The sequence below is a fragment of the Poecilia reticulata genome, linkage group LG4 (assembly GCF_000633615.1).
Source record: "Poecilia reticulata strain Guanapo linkage group LG4, Guppy_female_1.0+MT, whole genome shotgun sequence".
Classification (NCBI taxonomy): Eukaryota; Metazoa; Chordata; class Actinopteri; order Cyprinodontiformes; family Poeciliidae; genus Poecilia; species Poecilia reticulata.
Genome location: NC_024334.1, coordinates 25,461,955 through 25,485,799, shown reverse-complemented (window position 1 = coordinate 25,485,799; position 23,845 = coordinate 25,461,955). Strand labels below are relative to the sequence as shown.

At 40.1% G+C, this 23,845-nt stretch overlaps 2 protein-coding genes across 10 annotated transcripts in view; one reads left to right on the top strand and one right to left on the bottom strand.

Moving 5' to 3' along the window:
• shdb (Src homology 2 domain containing transforming protein D, b) overlaps positions 1–8,201 on the bottom strand; it is a 28,676-nt gene extending 20,475 nt beyond the window's left edge. The window contains exons 1-3 of one of the 3 annotated variants that reach the window (XM_008406960.1): positions 7,962–8,201; positions 3,079–3,433; positions 318–468 (exon numbers count right to left, since the gene is read on the bottom strand). In XM_008406960.1, the coding sequence (XP_008405182.1) occupies positions 318–468; positions 3,079–3,408 (481 nt within the window). In that variant the 5' untranslated portion in view covers positions 3,409–3,433; positions 7,962–8,201. Of the gene's footprint in view, positions 1–317; positions 469–3,078; positions 3,434–4,056; positions 4,339–7,961 lie in introns of those variants that run through there. The other 2 variants (XM_008406962.1, XM_008406959.2) reach the window with 2 other exon arrangements.
• A 132-nt stretch (positions 8,202–8,333) lies between these two features.
• On the top strand, positions 8,334–23,801 carry ankrd24 (ankyrin repeat domain 24). 7 transcript variants are annotated; one of them, XM_008406967.2, is made up of 23 exons: positions 8,334–8,413; positions 8,617–8,663; positions 11,234–11,364; positions 12,155–12,243; positions 12,354–12,418; positions 12,512–12,569; positions 12,749–12,819; positions 12,911–13,017; positions 13,565–13,737; positions 14,221–14,243; positions 14,486–14,578; positions 15,685–15,807; positions 15,904–16,023; positions 16,142–16,271; positions 16,395–16,573; positions 17,700–17,863; positions 18,266–19,023; positions 19,105–19,421; positions 19,582–19,815; positions 20,382–20,558; positions 20,656–20,823; positions 22,281–22,346; positions 22,903–23,801. In XM_008406967.2, the coding sequence occupies exons 2-23, from the start codon at positions 8,628–8,630 to the stop codon at positions 22,969–22,971; spliced, it is 3,351 nt and encodes a 1,116-aa protein (XP_008405189.1). In that variant the 5' UTR covers positions 8,334–8,413; positions 8,617–8,627; the 3' UTR covers positions 22,972–23,801. The 7 variants fall into 7 exon arrangements, with proteins under 7 accessions (XP_008405189.1, XP_017159844.1, XP_008405186.1 ...); XM_008406965.2 differs by lacking the exons at positions 8,334–8,413; positions 8,617–8,663 and adding exons at positions 9,662–9,678; positions 9,767–9,949; XM_008406964.2 differs by lacking the exons at positions 8,334–8,413; positions 8,617–8,663 and adding an exon at positions 9,626–9,949.
• Positions 23,802–23,845: the final 44 nt, after the last annotated feature.

Genomic DNA, 23,845 nt, shown 5'->3' with positions numbered 1-23,845 from the left:
CTGTCTGGTGTAAAAAGCATAAGTGTTTTTTGACCTTCACAAGAGCAGAGTTAATTGCACAAAAGAGAAGGTCAAAAAACACTTATGCTGGGAAATTATATTCTAACAGTTAAAGTGTAGTAGTTTCAATTGACAGATTTCTAAATTAACAATTTTAAAGTTGAATTTTGTTTGAACTGGTCAAGTTGATCAATAGAGCCAAAGAAAGAACATGCTGGAAATCACATAGGTAGCTGGAAAATACAGTCAAACCACTTCATTTTGGACTCAGACTTTTATTGTTCAAAAGTCCTCTCCATTTTTATGAGTCCACTGACCTGTTATGACCCTCTGCGCTTCATACGGTTCCATGTAGCCATTATTCTCGCAAGGGACAAGACCAAGATCTGGATCTGGTCGATGTTCCAATCGCGCATCGAATGGATCTGAATAATCCGTGTCTCCTGCCATTGGGGCTGACGGGACCACCTAAAAGATGAAACAAGAACCCACTTATGAAGCAGAGGCACTTTTTGAAGTAAAACTCATTTACATCTGAAGAAGAACAAAAAGGAAAAAGAGCTGACTCAGTATATTGAATTTAAATCATCCAAAGGTTTGCAAAAGCAGTCAGAATTCCAAAGTGGCTAGTTTTGCCAACACGGATTTTGTAAGATTTGCATTAAAGTTTTGAAAGCATTTATTTCAAAACTAAATGACTGCTGTCAAAAGTAGTTATTTATAATAATCCGTGAAAGCTAAAGAAATAGTCTTGTGGAGACAGTATATCTTCAAGATCCAGTGACTAAGGGATCGGGCGTCTAGAAGACAAGTCACACACACACACAAAAAAAAATAAGAGAACCATAAGAGAATTACAGTAAACATCTACTTTGCCATAAATAGACAAAAAAAAAAGAAAAGAAAAGTGGCCCTTTACTGTTGAATAAATTGATCCAGTTGGTCACCATGGTCTTTTTGTAAAATATATAAACATACTCTGAATCACCATATCTTTGTTAAAATCTTGAAAGGTGAAGGACAGGTGAAGTTTTTTGGCTTCAAAAAGAGTGGACAGAGATAAAAGCGGGAGACATGCAGTCGGCAGCTTTTGTTCCTCCATGCAAGCACAGAAGGGAAAAAAAAGAGCAGTGGTCATCTGGCAAAGTGACAGCAACACAGCCAACCATATGGTGGCACAAACACGGGCGTATACAAAAACATGCGAGAGCCAGTCTAGAAGCATGTACATCCTTTGTCTCTCCTCCTCTCTCACAAAGGAAATTACTGCAGAAAGGCCCCACTTCCCAAAATCCTGCTAAACAGGCTGACGCCCTGGTGAAACAACGTCCTAATCTCTTGTTGATTCTCTAACAGGTTATCTATTGATGCACAGGAATCTGTTATGGTAATTAGAACGTGGATGTTCCCACAGATCATGGGAAATTAATGTGCATTAGAGGGAGAAGGGCAGACAGGGGAGCTATCGACTTTAGTGGAAGTATTACTTCAATCCACTTCAGGATTTTTGCCCTTTCTAGCAGTTTCCATGAGCTTGTTTGTAGATTAAGCTGCTATGATGAAGATTCTATGATGTTCTCCAACTTAGTCAGCGTTTTTGAGTTAATGTCCTTGTAAAGCCCATACTTTTGCACAAATTGTTCTTTAAACATCTTTCTCACTTGTATCTAAAAGTTGAGGGTTTTTTTTTAATCACGTGTTTAAAAAAACAAAACAAAAAAAAACAACAAAAAACACACATGTTCCTGACGACAAAAACAGCACTAAAGCTTGAGATATAATTCTTTGTAGCCCTTGATACCTCTCCAAGCAGTATAACGAATGTGGCCCTGCAACATGTGCACGTGTGATGGTCCCTCTCAGCTTGCAAAACCAAACCTCATCTATTATTTATAGATGGACATAAACTCAGGGGACCATGGCTCCCTCTAGCTCAATGGCGCGCCAAAGCCATCCATTTTGCCCCCCCATCCGCCTATGGTAGTAAATTTATGTGTGTAGGATGTTATGTGATTTATGTAAGCAATACATATCTTCTGACACACATTCCCAGGAAGTTGATGATTGAATCTGATCATTAAAACTGTCACCATGATGGAAATGGTATGAAAGAAGTGGGAGTTTTTATGTCTTTTGGCTGGCTTCTCTTTATGACTCCAGCCCACCTCATTTGACAAGAGGAAGATATTTCACACAATCTCCTTTGTTGTTTGCACATCTGTGAAGTTAGGGAAGCACTGACAAGAAGTACTTTCAGTTCAATCACCATTTAAGGGTGAGCAGTCAATTGGAAACTTGGAAAATGAAGGCAGAGAAAGCTTAAAAGGTGCAAGGAGCTATTTAAAAAGGAAACTGTGGTACCTATAAAGGATCGTTGGCTGTTTATTAAGGAGAACCAGACTTCCTTAGGAGTTGTTAATTTTGCCATTTTTTACTAGAAAAATTCTGTCCACTACTGACAACATTTTGAGGAACAAAAAGACACTACCTACTTTGTCTGTGGCTCAGACAAAGTAGCGTGTGGGCCGCAAATCGACCCACAGCTACCATTAACGACAAACACAAGGCTGAACAAACTACAACAAAGTTGCTCTGTTTCAGCCTTTTAAACTTTAGATCACATTCTGTTATAGAATGTCCTGGATTTATACAAATTGGAGACCTTTTTGCAAACTTTCAATGAAATAAGTGAAAAAATCCATCTTCCCTATGAAATAGACACATAGACCACTGTTTACAGTTATAATGCTAACCATGCTAGTTGTGCAAACTTCTTATATAAGTTGCAAAAGGAATTTTAAATGTCAATTCATAAGTCTTTCATTGTTTTTGAATTATTAAAACCTTGCTTTACAGCAACTGCTCCCTCCTACACACACAGCGAAATGTCAACTCAACTCCTAATGCAAGAAATTATTAACTTCCTTCATGGAAGAAAGATTAGAACAATATTTTGAAAGTTGTTTGTTGTTCTGAAAGAGAAATCAGGAAGTCAAAGGTTCACAAAATCTAGACATTTGAAATCAGTCACTGATCAGTGTACGGCTAAAACAAATGGTAAGAATCAGCAGGTCTTACGGGCTCTGGTTGGTCTTCCAAAGAGATGGAGCTGAGAAGAATCTTGGTGCGTCCCAACTCCTGGGAGTCCACTTTGATCAGCCTGTGTTTAGGAGACTTCATGTCCACACTGGAAGATTTCATGGGAGATCCGTACACCGGTGTGGAGGGGTCAAAAGTCCCAGATTCCCCTCTGGACCTGCTCTCCGCATCCTCATACGGATCTTCAAAGTCGAGGTCCCTCTGCAGGCGGTATGCTTTGAGGATCTCACTCTCTGTATAGTCCGGAGTGGGTGGCTGTGGAGGCACCTTCCTGCCAAAGCTCAGGTAGTCCTTCAGCCACTTGGCCATGCCGGTTCAGCTTCCAAACTTAGTGCTGGATAGAAAACAGTGCGAGAAATGTCGGGGGTGGGACAGATGCCAGGTTATTGCTGGACCTTATTTCAGATGACACTGCATAAGATATAAACTGCTTCATAAAAGGACTGTGTATAAATATTTCTATCAGCAACTATATTAATCCTTCTATCCAAGATCTACCTTTTCTTAATCACAGAGCAACAGCCTGTGTGCTATTACATGCCTCCATGTGACATTAACCTACGGAGACAGCTGGGCTTCATGGGCTCCTTTTGTTTCAACCATGGGAGCAGAGCGTCTGGCAACTGGACTTTGCCCAAAGGCTTCCATTACAACTCACACCCCTGCAATAAAAGTCCGACGATAAAGCCAGGGTGGAAACATATAGAAAAGACCAAGAGAAGATGTTTTCTAAAAAAACAAATTCATCTACACGGAAAGCTTCTAACTTCTTAACTTTTTGACACATTTTGACAAACATTAAGTGTGAGTTTAGATTTTATATACACATATAAAAAAGAAGGGCTTTACAAAAGCTAAGACAGAAATATTTTTGTCCAAACTTCTGCTCCAGAAAATTACCAAAACGATGGATTTAAACATCGTAGAAAGCTGCGCTCCGAACGCGCAATCACTTACCACGCCAATTCAGTCCCTCGGCCGCTTTGGATGCAAAAATCCGCGCTTCTTCATGTCACTAACGATAAAACTACACACAAAAGGCTGTAATCCTTGTCGCAAAGCCTGTTAAACCTTAGTAGAATGAGAAAACAGGAGCTTTCGGAATCCTTTCTTTCAGAAACTCGAGCGCATCGAAATCCATCCGGACTACCTCCTGAAAAATGTGCGAGTGAAGAGAGCGACGACAGCTCGGAGAGAGAGGCACAACTCAGCCGAGCGATTAAAGGGGAGGCGCTTCAGTCCCAGAGGAATATCCTCCTGCTGCCTTTCGCAATCAGCAGAGCGTTCATTCATTCAAATGTCTGTACACATCATGCGCCATGCAACAAGAAATAGATCCCCTTCTTCCAAACCATTCTCAACGCAACTGAGTCTACTAGCAGAAACGTGTTTCTCAGGTGTGAATTATTTATTGCCATGACATCACGAGCATTTTTTTTTAAATGTTAGAAAGTCAATTAACGTCAATGTAATTATTTTGGTTTTAAGAGATAACGCACCAGAAGATGTCCAGAGAGGACTGCGTAAAACTGAGAAATACACTCATCCAAGCAAGATAAACCACGCACTGATCAAGATGTGGACATAAAACAAGACAATCTAACAAAAAAAATGTAATTAGACTTGTCTAGTCTTATTTTTAAAAGAGGTATTCTTTAGTGTATACATTCTGCCTCCTTCATGTTTTACATTTTCTCACTTATCTTCTCCCATATGTCACATTATCCTTTGTCCAGACTGCTAAATTGGATTGTATGCTACACTGAGCCAGGCACATCTGAGTCTGTTAAAAGATCGTAAATGCCTTTTTTCTTTACGACTCTTGTGAGCTCACTTTCTCCCAGGGGGCGGGTGACTGTATGAGGTCATCGAGCTACAATCCACCCCCACCATGGCCATCAGCACAGCCATCAGCACCATGACATCTATACTTTCACATCCTCCCCTTTGCATGTTCACTCGGAACTATTGTTCACCAAGAACAAACACTGGTTCTAGATCAAAAGACACAGATCCAATATGCCCATGTTTATGTGATTTTTTTTATTTATTACTACAGTCCAATTTAAATGACTCCTTATGGTTATCTTGAACATCCTTGCCTTGACTACAAACACCGGGAACCACCACTCCTTATTCACAAAACATGACAAAAGCAGTTGAAATCTTATAATGGGTGCAATTTATTAAACATTTTGTAATCAATACTTGTGCTGTCCCTAGGCTTTGCCACAATGAGACATTTTGAACATATTAAAATCTGCCACTGAGGACAGTGAACTTCTGTGGTAGAGATTAAGCAAAAGTTTTTATTTACTTCTGCTGGACCTTAGATCTGGGAATAACATAAGATCACATAAACTGTTTTGCAGATCAAAGGATTGAAACTTTGGATTTGGAATATTAAGAGATGATTCTAAGACGAGCTGATATGGATGTACTTTCATGCATTTTGAACATACACAATGTTTTTTTTTTTCAAACAAAACTTTTATAACACTGTTTTAAAGATATACAGCTTTGAACCATAAGTGTAAATAAATTGTGTTTAAGTACAGGTATCAAGCAGTTGCATGACATCCATATTAGATTTTGAGGTTGGGGTTGGTGAGAGACCCTCTAAATTAGTATTCCATGTTGTTGGGACGTTTCTGTTAACTTTTTCATATTTAAACTTTGAGAGTGGAGGTATAATGCATACCTAGTTTCTGTATTTCTTCAAGAGCAGTAGTACTGTTTCAAAAGGTCCATCACTATGGGAAAAAATATGCATACAAGTATATACATTTGTTATAAAAGGTGGAAGAATCAAGTGGATCCCCTTTTTTCTCTTTATGCAAAGTTTTCTTTGTTCGGAGAATCTCGTTTTCACATGGCAAGAGGGTCAGTATGCAGTGTTAAATGTCTCAGAAAAAGAATGAAATCAATTGATTCATTAAATGACATCTTGCCCCAACAATCCACACACAAACACATACTTTTCCGAAAAATACTAGTAGAAAGTCGGAGATGTAATCCTTTCCCCATATGTCAACAAAAACTACTGAGCAGCAATTCCTTTATCCCCTTCTTGTCTTTTCTCTGCCATAAATGATTTCCTTTTTTCTCATGTCATATGTTTGCATGTTGCAGCAATCTTTCCCTTTTTGCCCCTTCTCTATCCTCTTTTGTCCACTCAATCCGCTCTGTACAGCTCGTTCTTTAAATCTCCCCCTCACAGGAAAGCAACATCGAAGATTTAATTTATGTTTCTATCCTGTCCAGACTGAGATTCAGGAGTTTATGGATGAGGAGATTGAAACCAACCTGGGAAAAAAAAAAAGGAGTGAATGTAGGTCAGGCTGAAATGAAAATCAGGATCTCTCTAAGAGGAATCATCAGACACAGAATTGCAGGCAACCAGACAGGTATCTTTCCATTTTATTATGCTTTTATCATGGAGAAAGAAAAACAGTTGCATAACAGCCCACACTCTAATTACATTAGTAAAAAAGAAACAGCACCAGTACAAGGGTGCTATACAATTGATCAGAGAACTAATAAAAGTGTCTCATTATAAAACGCTATATATGGAATCAACAACTCCCGTGAAGTTCAGGCTTAACTGGCATTTCAGTATTATGAACATTATAAACATTCCCAGTTTTTCTACCCGATTCAGTGGGAGGTAGGTTTTAATTACATAACAACAGAACAACAAAAGTTATTTTTGAAAGCTTTGAATTTAATAAAACCCTTTGTGCTTATCAAAGGAGTTGGGGGAAAAAAAGCAAAACTGGAGGAATAATTGATTTCTGTAATTTCATCTGCCTGGCACTTACTGCCCTCTTTTGGAGGCTGATGTGAATTGTCATTTAAAAATATACACTACCTTATTGTTTGGGCTCAAACTCTTGAGCGATTATAGAACTTTGGTCAAACTTATTTACACGAGGTTTGCTGTAATAGTTTACAAATTATCATTTCATACTTCCAGATATATTAGTTTCACAGCACAAAATTGTACTGCACTAAAAATAAATTGAATTGGACTGAATTAGACTTTATAAAAATACATAGATGTGCAGTGCTTTTTCTGAATACCGTCTTGAAATATATTTTCTAACCATGTAGGTCTACATAAATTATTTCAATGCATCATAGAAGTCTGTTATCTGTTTAAGTAAATTGCTAGTACTTTTCTAAATACACAATAGAATGGTATGAGTTTTGCACTATTAAAAAACAAAATAGTTTTTTGTAAATGTAGTCTGTGGACTATAATTGGGCTACAACTACACCAGTCCATGTTCAACTCTTTTGTCCATCTGAGTTACAGTTCCAAAAACTGTAAGCATATATATGACTCAAATACAAATCAAAAGTAAAATTTCTCCTGACATTTTATCTCGCAAAAGCATTCAATCTTTCAAACGTTTTCACGTTTTGTCACATGAGAATTGATATGACGTGATCCATTATGTCGGTCCCTTCATACCGCAGGCTTTAAGGATATTTGTGTCCTGGCGAAATGCAAATGCACATAGGACTTATCAGATTTTTTTTTTTTTTTTTTTTTAAGTATACGCAGCTTCACAATTATGCACAGCTTTGTGTTGACCCAAGTGCTGGTGACAAAATGTGAAAAAATATTTTAAGAGCTAATGATTTTACAATGCAACTCTCCCGACCCCACTAAGGGACAAGGGTGTAAGAAAAAGGATGGATGGATAGTTTTACAATGCATGAAATAGACGTTTTTCGGAGTCCTATTTTTTTCTGCTTGAATGTCATTAGAAGCATTACATCGGTTTCAAGTGAACGTTCTTTTATTTATTTATTTATTTATTTATTTATTCACTTTGTGTCTTCACTTAACTCACCTCTTAACGTTTCCCGGGTCGAGCTGGTTCACCGACGCCATTGGTCAAACTCACGGTGACGCTATGAAGACCGCCCAACATCCCGGGACACAGTAACTTTCCCTGCACTAATTGTGTAGAAATCTAAGCTGATAAGACCAGCTTCAAATAAACAAAGAAATGTGTTCTTTTTTTATTCAGAGGCGAACACATGAATAATTGTCAACATCGTTAAAAACGACATTGGTGAATGCTCGTGCGTCGAAGGCTCGCTCAGCAGACAAGGCGACAGCTGCAATCCATCATCGCCAATCAAGCGCTGATCCGGCCTTGTGCGCGCTGCTGATTGGTTGATTTGGGACTGGGGCGGGCCCTGTTTGTGCATCGAGCAGTCAGCAGTGAATTCAGTATTTTTCTGTGAGCAGTTGAAGTGCAAGTGAAAAACCTACCTGGAACTGCACTGACATCCACAGGTAGGCGGCAGGTTTACCTGTCAGCTAAGATTTACTATTTAATTTATTACTGTAAAAGGGCTTAATATTTAGTCTTTGGTTAGTGCCTTCAGTGTTTTAGAATGTTGCTGTTTCCTAGGTTATGGGACTATTTGTGATATTAAAATTTGTATTCATTAACAACGCCCAATTTCTGTTTTTAATGTTGTTTTTTTGCATTCCAGTTCAAGACATTATGAAAAGTCTCAAAGCAAAGTTTAAAAAGAATGAGGTAAGAGGCATCTTGTGTGGACATTGTTGAGGATTAAGTGTGTGAACTTTATAGGAACATGTCACTTTCCATGAAAGTTATTTTTCTCTCAACCCACAACATTTGCTAGTTGCTTTCTGCAGTTTTTTTTAAATGAGTCTGAGGGGGATGTATTAGGATACAGTGTCACTAAACAGCAGGAAAGCAGAACTGCCACTAGGCTGCTGTTATAACCAGTGATCTCAAGTAGCCTTCAATTATTAACATGTAGCCCATGCAGACACACTGACTCAAACACACTAAAAGGAGCCCTACTTCATGTCTGTCACTCTTTTTCTAATTTTCACTTTGAATTCAAGCAGCGGTTAATAGAAAAATTATGTAGCATTCAATTGCAGACTTTTGAACTGTTGTTTTGTACAAGCTAATAAATCAATAATTACATAAATTTAAAGCTACACTCCCTCTAATGGTTTGTATGTTTTGTTTGGACACTCTCATTGATACCTTTACAGGGACCAAATTACAAATTCAATGATGACAACCAGATTAACCAATATGGGTGAACATGGTTAGGGGTCTTTTTAAGGCCAGCTACGCAGACAGGCTCTCGCCACCCGAACAAGCAGGGCAAGCAGGAGCTTATCCCACGTTTCTCCCCCCTCTTTTTGCTGAGTCCTCACATCACACAGGCCCCGCTCTGTAGCTGCAGAGAAACAGATCTCACTATGCTGCAGGAGGGGAGCAGGGATTGGGAGGGGGAGCACTGTGCAGGACTTGACAAAAACTAATGGTAGCAAATAAGGGAGCTGCTACAGAGAAGAAGGCAGCAGGGGAAATGATCAGTTTGGAGAATGAGGACAGGAGGGAGGGGTACTGTCATGGACGGACCGGCCGGGCCAGTGCATGCAGTTGAAGCAAGACGAAAGGAGACTTGTTTCCGAATCTGGACAGAGGATGCTGTTTTGGGATGTGTTGTGAAGACAGGGAGGGGTTGTGTCGATGTGTGTATGTGACAGTTTATAGATCACCAGAGGTAGGATTTAAAACTAGTATAGATTCTCTGCTATGCAGATCTCTGCTGTGATGTTGTTCTGACCTCTGGAAGGTTTTTTTCTTTCTAGAAACTCATTGATTTTCCTGAGAGACTGAAATGTGACGTAGGCATGTGGCATACAGTGGTAAAATAGTACTCTCTGGCAGTGTTTAGTTTTGGTTGACTCTCTGCTAGCAATATGGATCCCCAGCAGCCTGTTTTTAGCCTAATGAAGCGGTTCTGTCCTTGTCTCAGCCTGCTGCCGCTGCCAGTAGGTATCCTCTGTCTCTGTTTGTAAAAATTCTGAACAAAAATTGACCGTAATTGTAAAGTTTTTTTTGCTTTCTATAACATATCTCAATGAATAGTACTAGCTGGAACTATTTTTTTTACATGAACAACATCTTCTAAAACAGAGTGTTGAATGTTGAGAGATACAGGGCTGGTCGGGTATTTACATACACTCATCATCGGCATGATTTCTAAAGTAATTTAGTAACTTCTCTCACACGAGAAACAAATTTAGTGCAACATTTTACATTTACTCATGGGTTTCTCTAATTTAGACAGTCAAAATAGCAGATTTCCTATTAGCATTTGGTATTTCGTCACTGAGTAAGTTGAACCCTGACCATGCACTTTTGCAGCCATATTACTAGCTATATCTTTGATTACTCTTTTACTTAGAAGTAATTTGAATTAATTTAGGGCTCTTGAACTAATCTAGCTTTTGACCACAGTCTGAAAAATCCCTTTCCATAAGCTTACCCTTGCTCTGCTTCATCCATTTGAAAACAATCTCTAGTGTGAGTTTTGGATCATTTTTCTGCTGGAACACCCAGCCATGTCAAAATCCCATCATTCGCAATGTGAAAAGTAGTCCCTGGCTAAAGCCCATACTATGAAGCGGCTATCACTACCACGACAGTGGCTGTTATGTTCTGAGTTTCAGAAGCCTTACCTTGACTCTTTCACAATGTACTGCACTGTTGTTTGAGCTATTTGCCCAAACAAATGTGGGCAAATAGCTCCATATTTGTTCCCTTGGACTATGAAATATTTCTGTGAATGGTAATGGACTTACCATTCACAGAAATATTTGAGAGGGCAACTGCAAGTTTCAGTCATGGTAGATGTTGCCTATTTCTATGTCATCATTCTTTCAACCCATGGTGATGCGAACTGCCCTTCTTACACAGTGCATACACTGGCGTTCCAAAATCCTGGAGTTTATGACAGACTTGAACCTTGGCGATTTCTTAGTTGTTCTAAGTGATATCCTGACCTATTTCCTTTCATCGGAGGTGGTAGTTCTGGTCAGGTGAGGGAAACTTGGACACAGTTGGGTGTTTTAATGTGACAATGACTCCAAAAATACATCAAAATTGTTTCTTGAATGGTGAAGGAAGGCTAATATTAAACTTATGGCATCCATGCCACTAATGAGTATATGTAAACTTCTAGCTGGCATTGTATAAAGTGGGTTCTCAGTTTTCATTGGGGCGTTGCTGACCTGGAGGGTGGTGAAATTTTGTTTTGGCTCCCTCGCCCACAGAGTCAAGACTGGAGCAAGAGTGACGAGAGGCTGCTGCAGGCTGTGGAACAGAATGAACCTGACAAAGTTACTGCCCTCATTGTCAAAAAAGGTCTCTGTCCAACCAAGCTGGATGCTGAGGGCAAGTCAGCGTAAGTTGGACATTTTATCTTTACAAATGCTGGAAATGTTATCGGTGTTAATTGCTTTACTTAGTCTTGGCTTATTAGCACTATTTATTAAAGCTGTTGATATTTTAAAAGAAACAAGAAAACACATAATTGCCTAAGCACAAATAATTTTTCTACTAAGAAAGAAAACGTTTTTGAGATGAGCTTTTGTGCACAAGCTTAATTCACTCTTTACTGCATGGCCTTATGCTCATGAAACATGTCTTCTTTAGGAACATTGACTTGGAGACAGGATTTTGTCTTTATTATCAGGAATCATTCCAGATGATTTTCCCTTGCAAAACTTTTTCCCATTTTGGAATTTTACCAACACAAACTTTAGTGTGTTTGTTAATTATTATGATGACTATCATTGGTGTTTTCCATATAAGAACAACACAGTGTTTATAGCTTTCAAGTGTTTTTACAAAATAAAATCTGAAAAGTTTATTATCTTTAATCTGATACCCCTGAGTAGAATCTAGCGCTACTGATTGCCTCATTATGTCACCTAAGTAGAGTGAAGACAAATTTTGATCAAGAGTTATAGAAAGCTCGTCTTTTGTCATGCATAACCTCTATAGTTTAATTTTAATATTTTAATGTTATCAGTTTCAAATATACCTGTGGTCTTTCTTGTAACGTAGAAACTAAAATATGCCTTCATTTTGACTTGAAAATATTTGGTCAAAAGAATCAAGACAAGAAATATCAGTAAAAACCAGCTGTATTCTTCTCATTCGAATTGACTTGTTAGTATATCTTCTGTCAGATTCCACCTCTGTGCATCTAGAGGCAGACTAGATTGCCTGGAGGTAATCATATCTCATGGAGGAGACGTCAGTGTCACAGACGGAGCTGGTATGATATCTGATTATGCGAAGCATGTTATAGCCTTTAAGCTAAGAATAGCCTCTGCCAGATATGCAAACATACATTTTTATTTTCTGTTTGCAACCTGCTGACTACAGGTTTCAGCGCACTTCATCTTGCAGCCAAAAATAGTCAGCACGAGTGTTTAAAGCGACTGCTGCAGGTAAAAATCAGCGACACTGTATCTGATGCAGGTCATGCAAAGAAAAAAATGTTGCCGAATATTATCGTTTGGTTGTTTTGTGTGGTGCCTTAGGAGAGACTGGCGGTAGATTGCACAGACAGCATTGGCAGGACACCACTGCATCATGCAGGTACCAGCAGTGTCATCTGCAAATATCAAATTCTTCTTTAGAGTTTCTTATCAAAGCTTTGCATCTAAGCATTATAAGATGCTGATACCAGTTGATTGAATCATACAATGTCGTAACATTCCAGAAGCTGTTCTATGCTATTCTTTTATTTATTTTATTTTTTTTATTGGATCGTAAAGCGATCAGTGGCTGTTTGTCCAGCACTGAGACACTGTGGGACTTTAAAGCCAACCTTGATGTCCAGGACAATGTAAGTCTGACGACTCTGGCTACGTTATGTGTTGTTTGGTTGTTGTAAGAGTGGAATGCTCTCGGTGATGGTTGAATGACGTCTTTTTCAGGACGGAGCCACGCCGCTGGTTCTTGCGGCCCAGATGAGTAGAGTGGAGCTGTGTGTCTTTCTTTTGGGTCGAGGTGCCAATGCAAACACGCAGGACAACCAGGGGAGGTACATTGTTGCTCAGATTTTTTTCTCCAAGAGTAAAGAATTTGTTGCAGTACGAATGACATATCTTTCTACATTTATTCTCTTAGCAGTCAGACTCATAATGCATGGAGAGCTCCCAAGTTTTAGAAAATACTGCACTAGTTGCGTGTTTATGATCCAGCTGGGATCACAGGCTCTCACTGTTACACCAGTGGCAGGTTCTGAAACGCCAAGTGGAAGTTCTTGAAATAAATCCAGATATCAAATTAAATTATATCTTCTAATTTCAAATATTTGCGCAGCAAAGACAATCATCATAGATGGAGAAAACATTTTAGACGGCTTTTGGAAATATAATGGACTTTCTTTTTAATAGAGTGAACTTTACTTTTTTGAGTGAACTAAAAGGTTGGTTAAAACTAGCTTCCACTAGGTTAATTGCAGGATATATTGCAGGATATATATATATATATTTATATATATTTTAGGTGATATATTTATATATATTTTAGGTGATATTATCGAACACTGGTATTTATTATTCTAATGACTGTTTTTTGATGGTCAGGTCGGCATTGATGCTCGCCTGTGAGAGTGAAAGTGTCGAGACTGTAGCGGCTCTACTGAGAGGGGGCGCAAGCACACAACTGGTTGACCAACTTGGCCACAAAGCTGCTGACTATGCCATAACTACAGGCAACCAATGCATTGTTCGCATGTTGCAGGATGGAGTACCCCCAGGTACAAAACAAGGCCTTCTGGGTGTTTTGTGTCATTCTTGTTTTTTTCTTTGTTTGTTTTTTAAGTGGATGCATTTCTTTTCCTGAAAAGTTACACAGGCTCTCCTGTGAAGCTAACTAAACCATTTATTCGTCTTACATAATGCTTCCCCAGAAAGTAGCTGTAATTGTTTGATGAGGAGCACAACTGGGGGTGTTGTAAACTAGGGTAAAAAAAAAAAACAAGAAAAAAACATTTTGCCCAGTGAGATTGTGTACGCATATGAAAACAGATGGGTCGTGATAATAAAGAAGATTTGATGTGCACATTCAGCCTAACCACAAAATATTTTTTTCATTTGGTGGATTTACTTTGAGATTCATCAACAAGCCCAGACAACAATGACAGAACTGGTGGCAGGGGAAAATTCACCATGTTTTCTTTTTATTTCAATGTATCTCTTACTTTTAGCTCACTGTGTCTTTTTCCTCAATGCTCACATAGCTTCTGAGAGCGCAGGCGAGGAGGTAATGTCGCATAGTTGTGTGTTGCATCACTGCTTCCATCTATGAGACCATGACTTATTTTGGCCCATCATATTGTGCATGTTTCCAATATGAAGTCATTGTTTCAGTATGCTGTCTTCATTTTCATGGCTTTTTCTCCTCTTTACCCTTTCTGTTATCTTGGGTTTTCGTCTGTTCTGTTTCTTATTTTAAGTTCAGCTTGACCTCTGCTTGTCTGTGATCCCCCTCTCACTCCCACACAGCCCATTCAAATCCCCTCAGCCGCTTCATCAGTGCAAGGGGGGACAACCCCCCGAAAACGGAAAGCTCCTCCACCGCCTCGCTCTCCTCTCCAGGTACTATAAAAATCATTTCAGCAGATGGCAAGTATTTATAGTTCTCAGCCTTAATTCATCATGTCAGCTTGCTATCTACTGTTATGTCACCCACAGTACAGATTTGAATAAATTAATCTTTTATTTCATATCAGAAATATGTTTTGGATGATTATTAAAGTATGTGTACCTTAATTATTGGTATTGCTGCTGCTCGTATATAATGTTTTGCCAAAAGGGCAGCACTTAGTGTTTCCTAATAACATTTCACACAACATCTTTGATCATTATTCCTACAAATCTCCAGATCATCAGGACTCCTAAAGGTCTTTTCTCATGCGCTCATTTCTTTAACTCTCACTACATGTTTTCAATAGGTTTTAGGTCTGACACTTAGTCATGGGAAATTAATTGTTTTGTGTCTAGTGAACTATTTCTGTTTGGATCAATATCCTGCTGGACCACCAACATCAAACCATTTTCAGTTTCTAGCACAGACCAGCAGGTTTTTTTTGGGGAGGTTGTCCTTTTATTTCAAATAATTCATAATGTCATTCAATCCAACAAGGTCTTCAAAACCTAAACCTTTTGGAAGAGAAATAGTCCCACATCATTACACCTCCTACACCATGCTGAACAGTAAGCAATGTTGCAAACTCTGCATGTCTAAAGTATTAGTAGTAGGAACAAAAAGGCTTCCTTTTTGATATCTCCCAAACAATCAATGGGGACAGGCAGTATAGTTGCTGTGGAGAATTAGTCAACCCAATATTCAACATTCTGCACAGTTCTCTAGCGGAGAGCTTTCGAAATGTTTTTTTTTAAATTGTTTTTCTTTAGCAGTCTCCTTTGTGATTGAAAGATACAAATGCATTGTCATCTAACCACACTTATCACAGTTCTGGTTATTTAAAACTTTTCACTTATTGGTCTGATTGCAGATGTCGGCAAATTTAAGTAGGTGTAGTCACCCTGTTGTTGTCATTTGCTGACTTTTTACCTAAGACAAAACCAGACAAAGATATTCTTTATCTATAGATAAAGAAGATAGATATTCCTTTGGTAAACATTTGTTTGGCGGTGTCATCTCTCTATTGACACTGTTTGTTCTTGTTCCAATCCCAAAGATCCAGGACCTCTCAGCTGGATCTGCCAAGTCTTCAAGTCCAGCTCTCCCTGCCAAATCCCCTGAGCCCCAGAAATCCCAATCTCCATCTCCCCAGCCCCCTGAAACTCAGCAATCATCTCAGGTAAAGCTCTACTTTTACTACATTTTCATGATTTCTTTGGTCCTCACGCTGCATGAAATTGTGTCTCTGATTTCCGTGGTTGTCTGTGCGGATTAGGCAGAGGATGAGGAAGTGTTTGAGGAGATCCGACGGCTGCGTCTGGAGAGAGGGCGCCTGCTCCAGAAGATTAAGGCCTTGGAGCAGCAGCAGCAGAGCGCCCTATCTGCTCTGGAGGAGGTACAGACTTTTAGAGAAAAGCACTTTCTTCTGCTTTTATTGCTCATTCAATCAACTTTATTCATAAACTAAATAAGAAGAATTAGTTCTAATCTCCAGTTATACGTGTGCACAATAGCTGTCCCAACTAAAGCAGCATCTGAAGGAGGCAGAGGCTGAGAGGGACAAGCTGCTGGAGGAGCTGAAGGGGGCTCATGGAATTGGGGCCAGTGACTCAGAGGATATGGATGAAATGCTGGACTTCCCTGGTATACAATCCTGAGAACTTTCCCATTCTAGGAATGGAACATGGCTAGACTTCCTTGCACCAGACCTGTCTGGAAGTCCATTGATTCACTTTTGTTTTGGTCTCTCCCGAATGTTCCCTGCAGAGAAGCTGCTGTCTAAGCGCTCCAGAGCGTCCCCTGCCCAGGACGAAGCCTCTTCACAAACAGATGCAGACTCACCCGGCCCGTCTCCTGCTCCCGCAGACCCGGGATCAGTCGCTGAGTTGCAGAAACAAATAGAGGAACTAATTTCACAGAACGCCGAACTTGTCCTTAAAGTGCAGGTAAGGCAAAAACAGCATAGTGGTGTCAATTAGATGGAGGGTTTCCTGCTGAATGTTCCTGACTCGCACATTAGGGATAATCACTAAAAAAAAAATCTCATCACGATGCTGCACTCACTTGCAGGTGACGGAATTGGAGGAGAAGCTCACAGAGAGACAGAGACAGTTGATGACTGAATCACTGAGAGAGTCACGCTTACATAGGTTGAACAAATTAGCATCAGATGGAATCATTTTGTAAATATCACCCTTCATCTGGACCCTTCATTTGGTTGCAGAAAATAGAACTATTTATCTATGAAGTTTGGCAAACAAACAGCTTTCTGCTGTTTGTTTGCCACTGCAAATATGAGCAACAGGGATCACAGGCTCAGAGTGTAAAATTAGCCTTGCTGCCTGACAAAAGACCTCGCAGAGAGACATCAGCTCAGAGATCAGGGATAAAACCAAAAGAATAGACTTTGTAAGGACGGATAGAAAGAAGAAACAGAAACCTCTTCCAGTGGCTGATAAGCAAATGGCAAAGTGAGTTTGGTTCGCAGGTAGACACTGGTGGCTTACTGCTTTAAAGCTAAATATATATGGTTAGGTTTGAAGTTGTTAAGCCCTGTTAAGAATTAAATGCATACTAAACTTTTAAAGGAGGGACCATTTCAAAACTGGTTTTAATCAATAATTTTTGCTCCCACACTCTGAGCTTCAAAATTAAGTATGGTGTCAACTATTGACCCAGTCAAGGCCATAATAACCTCATGGTTTTTATATGTTTTTTTTTTCAAGCCAGAACGAAATCTGAGATTCTATTGACAGAAAAAATCTGAGCCTGCGTGAAATCTTGATCAAAGAAAATCACAATGAACAAATGTAGTGTTTTTGAATTAATAAAATCATGTGTTAAAATACACAAATAATTTAAAGTACAAAAAGGAATAGTAGTAGACTTTTCATATGTGTGCAATATTAGACACGCATTATTCGTCACTTGAGCAAACAAAAGTCCGCTCCTGAAAGTTTTTTTTTTTTACAGTGTAAATATAAAATCCACAAATAAGGAAGACAAAAAAAAGTGTCCCTATAAGATTTAACTCATCTTATACGACTGCGATCCTTTCTGCATTGTTTACAGATGATGGAGATGTTTGAGAAGGACGACACGGACATGCAGACCACCAGCTCAGACTCGGTGCCCGTGACTCAGTATGAGACTTTGAGGAAGGAGTTTGAAGCTCTTCAGGAGCACTTCTCTCAGGCCCAGGCTTCACTGGAAGCCTACAGCGTTTCTGACGAGCAGTGAGCTGACTTTATTTATACATCGCAAGCATCTCAGTGTAGCTTCTGCGATTCACTTAGCCATGAATCGTCTATTTTTAGATCAGCACAATAATATCTCTTTCAAAATCCCAGTAGGTTTTTTTATTTAAAGGTCCTTTATTCAAAAAAGAAGCCATATATTTACTTCTATGTAGATTTATAGCACCATGGTTTTCTTTTTATCCTAAAGCACTTGTGCGAGGTTGCTAAAGAAAAAGTTTATATTAAAATTATCCTCTTTGTCGTAATAATAAATTAGATTCACGAGATTTGATTATTTATTTACAAGTACAAAAAAATGTCATGGCTAGACACTGACTTTTGATCTTGTTTGCGGAGAAGTTGCATGTGTCGACGTCACTTTGTTGTCGTGTCATGCAGAAGCAAAGGCAGCTCTCAGAATGGAGGTGGCGATCCAGAGAGCACAGGAGCTCTGGAAGAAAAGCTGCGTGGTCTAGAAGAGCAGCTGGCCTCCTCCCAGTCCGAGCTGGAGGAGCTAAAAGAGCAGATGCGTCTTGGGGTGCTTTCTGTGGAGTGCGCTGAAGGAAACGTTAGTGCAGCAGCTGCCGAGGCTGCAGAGGAAGAAGAAGGTGCGAGCCAGGAGGCGCAGCAGCTGAGAGTCAGGGTGACGGAATTGGAGGAGCAGCTCGCAGAGCGACAGGGCGAGGCAGAGAGTCAGAGCAGCCGGGACAATGACACAATCAAACAGCTCACAGAGAAAGTGAAGGAACTCCAGGCTGCTCAGAGTGAGTCTGTGCTCAAGGAAGAAGGGGAAGCGGAGAGCGTAAAGTCCCTCCGTGACAAAGTTGTCGAACTGGAGGCAGCCCTGGCAGAGAGCCGGACTCCGGGGAAAGAGGGAGCAGCGGCAGGAGATGGGGACCGGGTCCGGCGCCTTCAGGAGCGCTTGGCTGAACTGGAGGGAGAGCTGAGGATGTGCGTGCCCCGTTCAGAGCTAGACGAGGTTCAGGTGACCCTCGGACTCCAGTGCGAGCAACTTGCCAGGGAGAGGGCAGACGTGGCTCGACGGCTCAATGATGCCCTCCTGGAGCTGGAGAGACTCAGAACTCCTCGACGTGGAGATGAAGAGGAAGAGGAGGAGGATGGCCATTCAGAGAGCTCAGAGCCCTCCGTCATATCAGGTTGGCTTGCTTTTCTGGATTGGATATGTCTGTGTTTATTGACAATTTAGCTTCCGTTGTCTTCCAACTGTGTCTGGTCAGATCGATCAAGGCAAACTTTGGCAGCAATGAAGGAGGAACTGGAGGTGGCGAGGCAGGAAGCAGCCCAGGCTCTGGACTACCTGTGTGCCGAGCGGGAGGGCCGTGCGCAGGACGCCCTGCAGCTGAAAGACGCTGTGCCACTTTCAAAGCATAAAGAGGCACTGTCTGCCGTGTCGGAGCAGCTTGCTCAAACTCTGCAGGAGCTCCAAGAGGAGAAAACATTAAGAGCTCAAGCTGAGGAGCAGACAGCTAAACTCCAGACAGAGCTGCAGAGCAAACAAGACGCCATTCCCAAAGAGGAACATGAGAAGGTCAAGGTCAGTGCAGAGAAGGAAGCAATAAAAAAAAAAAAGTAATGCAAGTAAATCCTACAATTTTTTTTCCCCCTTTTGCTTCAGTTTGTTTATAATATCCAAATCTCCCCTGGACAGATTTGTAGAGACTATGAGAGCTAACCTGTGCTTCCTTGTTTGAAAGGAAGAGCTCCAGCACGCCCTGCAGGCCAGTGAGAGCAGTGCAGCAGCGGCGCAGGAGGCTCTCGGTGAGAAGGAGACAGAGCTGAGAGAGCTAAAGTCCCAGAAGGCTGCACAACAGGGCCTGATCTCCAAGGAAGACCACGAGGCGCTGCGCCTCTCTCTGCAGGCGGAGATTAACGCCATCACAGCACGGTTCAACGACCTCACCAGGAAACACGAGAAGACATGCACGGAGGTTTGTCCAGCATGTTACCGGGTCTGTCATCAGTCCTCTTCAGTGGCCTCTAAAGCCAAAGTAGATGTGATTGTTTCTGTGACGTACTGAGCCGTGCTTCTTTTGGGGCCTCCGTCTACCCTTTACATTATTCATCTGTTGCTTTTCTTCTTCGTTGCCTGTCATTGTTGCCATGTAATGAGACTAGCAGTGAAAGGTAATTGTACAGAGTTAGACTGAAGGGGTTTTATTAGGTTTACGTATGGATATGCATTAATTTACATACTGTACAGTCATGCTACAAATTCTAATTTTTGTAGAAATAAAACTCTACATCCTTAACATTCCATTTAACAATATGCTCTGCTTTGTGTTGGTCTTTCAACATAGACTGTCAGGATAATATACATTAAAGTTTGTGGTTGTATTGTGACATAATGTAAACAAAATCTAAGTTATACATTGATATCTTTGGCTTGTGAAGGTGAAAGAATCCTACAACTGTAATCAGAAAGTTCAAATGTTTAGACTGTTGACTTTTGACAATAATTTTGCTTCGTATAGCATTTATTGTAAATCTGGTCTAGGTATTCCAGGTGCAGAGGGAGGCGCTATTTCACAAAAGTGAAAGGCAGGCAGCAGAATCCCAGCTGGTGACGGTGCAGAAGCAGCTCTCTGAGCTACAGTCCCAGTCCAGCCACATCCAGGAGCTGCACAAAGACATCCAAGAGTCCCAGGGTCTAGTCAAAGAGAAGGACCGTAAGGTAACAGAGTACAGCTCCAGGTGTAGCACCAACAAGAGTCGTTTGAGGTTTCGAGATGGCAAACTTCCTCATCCCGTCTTGTCTGACGTTTGGTTAGATAACAGAGCTTTCCAAAGAAGTCTTCCGGCTCAAAGAGGCCCTGGGAGCTCTCTCCCCTCCTCTCGGAAGCCCATCCCCTCCCTCGTCCTCTTCCACGCAACATGGCAATCCAGGCCAGCAGGTGGCGCTGCAGAACAGGATTGGCATACTGACCCAACAGCTGCAGGTGAGCAAAATGTGACAGAGGTAGTTTAATGTGGAAAAATATGAATACCATAAATATTTGTTGTATCAGTTTTAGGGATGTATTGATAAATCTAAATATTTTTTTGCACACAAATTAATCCAAAGTGTATGCGTGATAACGGCAATCAATGTTTTGTTTCAGCAGAAGTTTGTGCAGGACAGTCTGTTGTTTCTAAGCATATAGTAATGCCATAGGTATTCGGTCTCCACACACTATGATCACATCCAGGTGCTTCTAACAAACGTAAAAAAACTCAGACAGCTAATTCACTTGCATAGGAAGGCAGTGGGCTGAAGCCGCACTATAAATCTGGGTGTAGTAGTTGTCAGGAAAACTGCACTTACCTCACTGCATTCTGTCAGGTGTAAAGTTAGGTGCAGATAGAATTATGGTGTGGGAATGATTTTAGGAGTTGAACTCAATCCCTTGGTTCAGATTGAATTACCTCTTGTTGCAAACACATTTTGGGTAGTTTCATGCTCATAACTTTGTCAGAACAGTTTGGGGATGTTGCCCACCTGTTTTAACGTGAAAATACACCAGTTCATAAAGCAACAGCAATAAGAACACAGATAAGCCAGTAGGGCGCAGAAGAACAGATGCTATCCTGTCTGAACACCTTTACAATGAATGCTTTTCATCCAACATCAGTCTGACTTCACAAATGCGCTTCTGGAAGAACTGTGAGAAATGAGTAAAACCTTGACAAAGCAGCTGCAAAGGGTGGGACCAACATCATAATAAATCAAACAGATTAAGAATTGGATTTCATTGAAGGTCCTGTGTGGGTAAAGGCAGGTCAGTGATTACCTTTGACAGAATTGTGCATGTCTAATTTAGATGAGAAATATTGTTCTTCAATAAACACTTCATGCTGATAATGTTTTTCATGCAAAGGAGTTTGCTGGAGTGCTAAGCTAATCCTGAAAAGACTTGTTGATAAATTAACTCATATTTTAGTCCTTTCTAGTTATCATACTCAAACGTAGAAAAAAAAACTGTTCTCTTTGCTTATAACATTACCACTTTGTTTTGAATGTAGGAAAATGTAAATTGCTCTCAGGTGAGATCACTCAGGCTGACAGGGAACTGTTGCAGACAACAGACTTTCTCTTTCACTGCAAAATCCCTTGTAGGGCTTTTGACTTAAAACCCAGACTTGTTGGGTCAGAAAAATAACATGCCTGGGCAGTATGGCTGTGATTTTACATGCACAAATTGCTATATAGATTGTGAGGGGTGTGGCAGACATAATAGCACAGATAATACAACAACAAAGCTGGATCAAGACATTGAGCTTAGTCAAGTACTCCAGTACAGATAAGTAAAAATAGACCAAATTTAACACTTGGGTTGCATCAGATCAGAATATCTCTAATCAGTACATTGAGGATCAGATACTCTGGCTCTTAACTCTGAAGTGATCTTTTTTCCAGGACTGGGAGAGAAAGCACAAACAGGTGGTGGCTGTGTACCGCTCACATTTACTAGCAGCTGTACAGGTCAGTTAAGAATACATGTACATGCACAAAATAAATGTAAAACTGTCTCATTGTTAAGTGTCTGTTACATGTGGTTAATTGAGTATATGTGGTTTATTTCATGTGGTTCTTTCATGCAAAGCATTCATATTTGGTTTGATTCCTGAGATAATCAAATTATTTGTACTGCAAAAAAAGGGAGAACAAAATAGGTTATGAGCGACTCGGCTTGTTGAATTATAGTTTGGCCAGATAAGTATACGTAATAAAAAAAAGAAATGTAATGAAAGACTCGAGAAGAAATCAGCTTAATCTGTTGATTAGCCTTATACTGTTTAAACATTTGAAGGTAGGAGAACATCTTTAAAAATTACCTGAGCTGACCTAGCTTGTAGTTTTTAACTAACAACTATTAGTAGGTTGGCCAGTGTCTGAAAGAGTTCAATTAAAGTTCCCAATGCGGAAGAAATTCAGAAATGGTCAGTGCTCATGTAATAGTTTAATGCTGCTGCAATCAGACCAGAGATTTACAGCATCATCCCTCCCTGGTAATGGGCTTTGGCACTTTGCTCAACAGGGTCGCATGGATGAAGAGGTACAATGCCTGCTGCTTCAGATCCTGAGGATGTCACAGCAGGGACACTGAAGTCTCTGCAACTGGCACCACACATGTAAAGCTCCATCACTCTAACCTATAGGACCAAGATAAGACCTCAGTTAGAATGCCAAACACAGCCAATCCGCGGTCCGACATCGCTGCATGTGTATATTACGAACCTCAAACAACAACCCTAATTCTTGCCTGATTAGTAATATTCAAGAGAATTGAATAGGGAGTGCCTCTGTTTTTTTATTATTATTATTATTTGTAAGAAGCTAATGATAGGAGATATGTAGATACAGAGTGAGTATTTTGATGATAGAATCAAGCACTGATCGTGTGACAAGTCTACTGATTTTACATAAAGTTGTTATAATAAAAAGGAAAACATTTGCTCTCCCTTGTGATTGTTTTTTATATTTTAGTCAAAAGCTTTAGAGGTCGAGGTCCACCTTTCAGCTGCCTGGCCATGGTGTTCGAATGGCCCTGTCAAAGTTCATACCTTAATCTAATAGAAGAATTGTGATATAACTTGCAAACTGCTGTCCATAGATTTGGTAAAAATATTTGCCTCTGTTTGTTAAGATGGTATGAAATGACAACTATTTATTTTTAATTGATCTAAAACTAGGAAAAAAACAATCTTTTAACTCAGTAGCATAATTTTTCACTAAAAGTGATAAAAACACAGTCTAATTTGAGTGTGAGCGCATTAAAGTAATTGATTTTCACAGTCAGTGGTGTGGAACCAGTTAATTTTCCCAGTAATAATATTTTGTAAAACAGCATTTGGTCTCCATAAGTCAAGACACAATAAAGAGCAATATTTGACCATTCCCCTCTAGATAATATTTTTACTGATACTAGTAAGTGGGGATAAGGTTCTGTCAATGGAGAAAGTTAAGCAGTCACAAGTAAC

Excerpts from the sequence above, each read along its gene's own strand:
- ankrd24 (XM_008406964.2), top strand. The coding sequence starts at position 9,878 with ATGGATCCCCAGCAGCCTGTTTTTAGCCTAATGAAGCGGTTCTGTCCT. Across the intron at positions 11,365-12,154 it reads GATGCTGAGGGCAAGTCAGC|ATTCCACCTCTGTGCATCTA; the intron begins GTAAGTTGGACA and ends ATCTTCTGTCAG. Across the intron at positions 14,579-15,684 it reads CGCCTCGCTCTCCTCTCCAG|ATCCAGGACCTCTCAGCTGG; the intron begins GTACTATAAAAA and ends CCAATCCCAAAG.